At 44.1% G+C, this 5337-nt stretch overlaps 1 protein-coding gene across 1 annotated transcript; it reads left to right on the forward strand.

The window, feature by feature from the left end:
• Nucleotides 1–3240: 3240 nt before the first annotated feature.
• Nucleotides 3241–4993, forward strand: LOC116223778 (trace amine-associated receptor 13c-like). The gene has a single exon (XM_031581695.2). The coding sequence runs from the start codon at nucleotides 3624–3626 to the stop codon at nucleotides 4683–4685; it is 1062 nt and encodes a 353-aa protein (XP_031437555.2). The 5' UTR covers nucleotides 3241–3623; the 3' UTR covers nucleotides 4686–4993.
• The last annotated feature ends 344 nt before the right edge of the window (nucleotides 4994–5337 follow it).

The raw sequence follows: 5337 nt of genomic DNA on the forward strand, positions 1-5337 counted from the left end.
CTCTCCCAGGAAGGAGAACGGGAAGAACAGGTGATAGCACACTTCAGCCGTTCACTCAGTCGGGCAGAACGGAATTATAGTGTCACCTGATGCGAACAGTTAGCAGTGGTGCTGGGCATCTGCCACTTCCGTACTTATCTGTAGGGCAAGCGTTTCCTACTGATAACAGATCATGCCTCACTCACCTGGCTGCTGAGTTTCAAGGAGCCTGAGGGCCAGCTAGCTCGGTGGATGGAGACAAGATTATGATTTTGAGATTCGCCACCGAGCTGGCCGGTTACAGGGCAACGCAGACGCCTTGTCCAGGCGCCCTTGTGTGGCAGAGCAGTGTCGCCACTGTCAGCTTGAGGCGAGGATTCCAGCTGCCACCTGCCAGAGCCTCACATGGTCTGTCGGCTCCAAGTTGGTCCATCCGATGACATCACGACAGCGAGCAGCGCAGGCCAGCCCGGCCCGGTTGACAGAGAGGCAGCAGAGACCAGCGCACCCCAGCCAAACAGCGCACCCCAGTCCGGTACAGTCGACGGAGAGGCGGCAGAGATCAGCACACCCCAGATCGGCAGCGCACCCCAGCCCGACAGCACACACCGGCTCGGTCGACGGAGTGGCGGAGGAGATCAGTGCACCCCAGTTCGACAGTGCACCTCAGCCCCGCAGCGCACCCCAGCCCGGTCAACGGAGGGGATGTGGATGCCGCGATGCGGGTCCGCAGAGTCACGGCTAAAGGCTCGGCGACAGCCGGAGGGACACTATTACAGTGGAAGAGCTGCAGGAAGCACAATCCGAAGACTCAGTCTTCGCCAGGGTTTTGTCATGGGTAACGCCCACCATGGACTGATGTCTCTGCACTTGACCCTGAGACCAAGGCTTTCTACTCACATTGGCCTTGCTTTGTCTCGCACAACAGGCTGCTGCACTGACACTGGCGGGCTCCTGACAGGCGTCATGATGTCCTCCAGCTGGTGGTCCCAGTTTGCTTGCGAGCCCGTGTGTTGGAGCTTGTGCACGGTACAGTGGGGGCTGCCCACTTTGGCATTGCAAAAACACTCCACCACTTACGAAGCCGTTTATACTGGCCAGGATGCCGACGCGATGTGCAACTCTTTGTTCACTGCTGCGACGCCTGCTCAAGAAGGGACCTACACAACGTTCCCACGCCCCGCTACAGCAATATGCAGTGGGGGCACCCATGGAGCGGCGGGCTGGTAGAGCGGTTCAACCGGACAGAATGACAGAGGGCCCCGCACCAACACAGGTGCCATCCCCGTCGGCAGCTCCAGAGGCTACACGTGCTTCCGTGATTTGTTACAATATGTATATCTCCCAAGAACGGATTGTTAATCATATTGTAACAATCTCAGTCATTACGCAGACAGTGATTACCTTATTGGTGGATTTATCGATGAACACAAGGCCGTTATTACACAGGCTACGACCACGCCAAATAATGTTGCTGCTTTCCACAGAGCCGCGAGCACAAGAAGGCTCAACAACAGGTAACTTTTCCTCATATCCAGGTGTCCCAGCCCCCCGCAATGCATGGCAACCTGTACATGAGCTGCAGCAGCTGGCAGAGAGCAAGGACATAGGCACACAGAGAATTCAATGCACACACAACATGAACACATTAATTCAATGCACACACAACATGAACACATGTTGTGTGGTTGTTACAATATTATACATAACAGAAATGCTTCAACTAGGTCAATTATTTTAGAATCAAAACCTATATGCACTATTCAAACAGTTCAACCACGTTCTGCAAAACATTGTCACTGCAGTGGCTTTGAGATCCAACTGAACATTTAGCCCTCTTCGCAGAAAATATCAATATATTTTGTGTATTGGTATTCCGCATACAGATTATGTGTCCTTATCGCTCAGCCCTACTCTCAGTATGGAATGAGTACAGCTACAAGCCAACAGCCAACAATGTGCTGGGACATCTCCAGTGATGTTATCCCAGCCAGGCTCAGGATAGCAGTAAAGCGCATCTACAGGTCCCACATATCCACGGAGTCAGTGGAGGACCACTACTGGGTACATCTCTTCTACCCTTTTTTACCTCATATATCTAGTGAGCTGGATGAGATATTTTCTGAAGAGAATGAGCCTGCAATGCTTGCAGCTTACTTGGTAAAAACTCACTGAAAAAAGAGAGGAAGAGATGTTGAAGTGGTACCATGAGGACAGGAAATAGAATGCTGGAGGCACAGGTTTCATTCTGAAGTTGGGTCCTTTCCTAGCATTAGAAATAGGGATGCACGATATTGAATTTTAGCCGATATCCGATATGCCGATATTTACAAGCTCATTTTGGCCGATTGCCGATGCCGATATATACCCTTCTGCTTTTTAATTATTGAAAAGTCTCTCCTGTACTAGAATTAATCTGTTATTATGATAGGGTATTGCTGTAGATACGGGACATTAAAAACGTGATTTGTATCATTTTAGAAATAGCCATTCACTCATGAAAACTATTGAAATTATTTCAAATATGGCAGATTTATTTATATTTTCACGTCACAATGTTCATACTTGAACAGTACCTCCTTGAACTTGAACAACTACACTCTGGAAATGCAACTTAGCTAACTTGGCAAGCTAACGTTGGTTAACTGACTTACAGTTTAATAACATCCCTTCTAGGATTTCTAGACTAATCTATGTAAGGTTATTGCCAAGTTAGCTATATAAATTCCATATATGCAAAAGTAAGCCATACAGATAGCGTGGGCTCGTGACATAACGTTTCACATCCCGTCAAATGAGATCATCAACTTTGCTGGTGTCACGTAGCATGCAAGCTAACTAGCTAGTGTTGTCTAGCTAACTAGCAACTTATTAACTTCTATTAGCGCGCGACAGGTAATGTTGCAAAGCGTTGCACGCAGGTGGTCTGCATCTATGCATGCAACCTACGTTACGGCCAAGCTGTCGTCACCTCTTCCATCTCCTGAAAAGTTTCCTGACAAATAGCATGTCAACATCCTCTGATACTGTGAAGTACTGCCACACAGCCGACGTGTTGAATTACGTTGTTGGCGCTCATAGTTAACTTAATTATCGGCATCTGCAGATGTACCCGGCCGATAAGGTGACGTTCAAATTATGCGCACGCGAAGCAAATGTTTTGGTTACTAATAGTAAAACATTTGCTTCGCGTGCGCATAATTTGAACGTCACCTTATCGGCCGGGTACATCTGCAGATGCCGATAATTAAGTTTTGAAGCTTTTATCTGCAGATACCGATGTCGTGCCGATATTATCGTGCATCCCTAATTAGAAACTCTGTAAATCTACAAATACAGAAGGCACATCAGAGGTTGCCCAGTTCAATCCAGATGGTGTACTTTACAGGTAAAACACAAATAAAATGTTTTTCTTTTTTACATTGTAAATATATGAATCAGCATGTCTTTAAAAAGTGATGTCCCATTAAAGATGAGTTTGATTTTTGTATAGATATGTATATACATGTGGATGCTGGAGCTTTCAGGATTGCATCATCAGTGCTGAAAGAAGAAAAAAAAACGGGGTGGGGATTGTGAGAGTGCCTGCTTAAAACTGTATAAATACCGTGCAGCAAAAGGTCTGATCCACTAGATGTCCGATCATGTCATTGGATTCATATTCCATTTCTAGGGAGCTCACCGCTGAGCAAACATACTTACAATCAAACACACTTGGATCCAGCAATCACAGCCTTCTGGACAACTGTGTTCCTTGCTCAGGAAAAACAACGGCTACACCAGCCTATGTGGCTTTGTATGTGTCTGCGATAATTGTTGTGATAATAACTGTGTTGGGCAACTTGCTTGTCATCACATCGGTGTGTCACTTTAAACAGCTTCACACACCAACTAATGTGCTCCTCTTCTCCTTAGCTGTGGCAGATATTTCCGTGGGAATATTTGTGATGCCACTGGAATTTATCTGGATGATAGAATCATGCTGGCTTTTTGGGACAACTGTTTGTGCTTTTTTCAACTTTGTGTTATTCCATTTAACATGTGCATCTGTCCATAATGTGGCTCTTAATGCAGTGGACAGGTACCTGGCTCTGAGCAATCCCTTCTTCTATTCCAGAAAAATCACTGTGAACCTTGTTGTTGTTGTGGCCTCGCTGAACTGGATGTTTTCTCTGGGGTACAATTTAGCTGTTCTGTACTGCAACGGTTTTTTCACTCACGCACTGACACCGTGTCCATACGACTGTCTCATTATTGTGAATGAAATATGGTCCTTTGTTGATCTTGTGGTGGTGTTTGTATTACCTTGCTCCATTATGATTATACTGTACCTGATAATCTTTGCCATTGCCAAAAGACATGCCAATGCCATCAGGGCAGCTAATAATCAGGGTAATCCAAATGCCGGCAAGAATGATCACGTGCCCAAACGATCTGAGAGAAAAGCTGCTAAAGTGCTTGGAATACTTGTGTCTGTCTTTTTGTTATGCATAGTGCCATATTACATATGTAGCTTTATGTCTGAGGGTATCAACAGCCAGATTTTTAATGATGTGTTAAATTACATGGCAATCCTACTTTACCTGAATTCTTTGTTCAATCCAATTATTTATGCTTTGTTCTACCCATGGTTTAAAAAAAGCGTGAAAATAATTGTAAGGTGTCGTATATGTAGCCCAGAATCCTCTCTCATGCATGTGAAGTAATTTTGGCGATTAGCCCTCAATATTAAAACAATCAATTGAGACAGATTTTTGTGTGCATGTGACCTTTTCTTTCCATATATGTGCATGATGTAATATATTATGGTTTCATCTTTTTCATTGATGGAACAATATATACACGTTCAGTAGTGCATTGCACTGACATCTGCAATATGACATTTCCCCTATGAGAACAACCTCATAAATACTATATTATCATGTTATTTGACTCTTGCTTTTTCACATACCATTTTATTATGCTCATGTCTGTTCACATAAATATTTTTTATTTTGATTATGTGTTTTCACCAGCTTTCTGGAAGATTTGTATGTGTTATTTTATTTAGGAAATGAACCACAAAACAAATGAAATTATTTAGTTGCTAAATAGCATTTGCTAAATGATTTAATTAACTGAGTGTAAATAGTTGACTGGTAATAAAACATTGCATAGCACTTCATATGTTGCATTGACTAATACATCCTATGTGTTATTATCTCCATGTTTGTTTGCCGTTTCCTTTTGGCCTTAACATGGCACCACCAATGCCAATGGTGGCATTCATAACATGAAAATGTTTATGTTTTATGAGTAAGCGTGAACTCTTTACTAATGAACAGTTAGAGAAATAGAATACTTGAGTGATCACTATGC

The sequence above is a fragment of the Clupea harengus genome, chromosome 15 (assembly GCF_900700415.2).
Source record: "Clupea harengus chromosome 15, Ch_v2.0.2, whole genome shotgun sequence".
NCBI classification, from domain to species: domain Eukaryota; kingdom Metazoa; phylum Chordata; class Actinopteri; order Clupeiformes; family Clupeidae; genus Clupea; species Clupea harengus.

Excerpts from the sequence above, each read along its gene's own strand:
- LOC116223778 (XM_031581695.2), top strand. The coding sequence starts at position 3,624 with ATGTCATTGGATTCATATTCCATTTCTAGGGAGCTCACCGCTGAGCAA.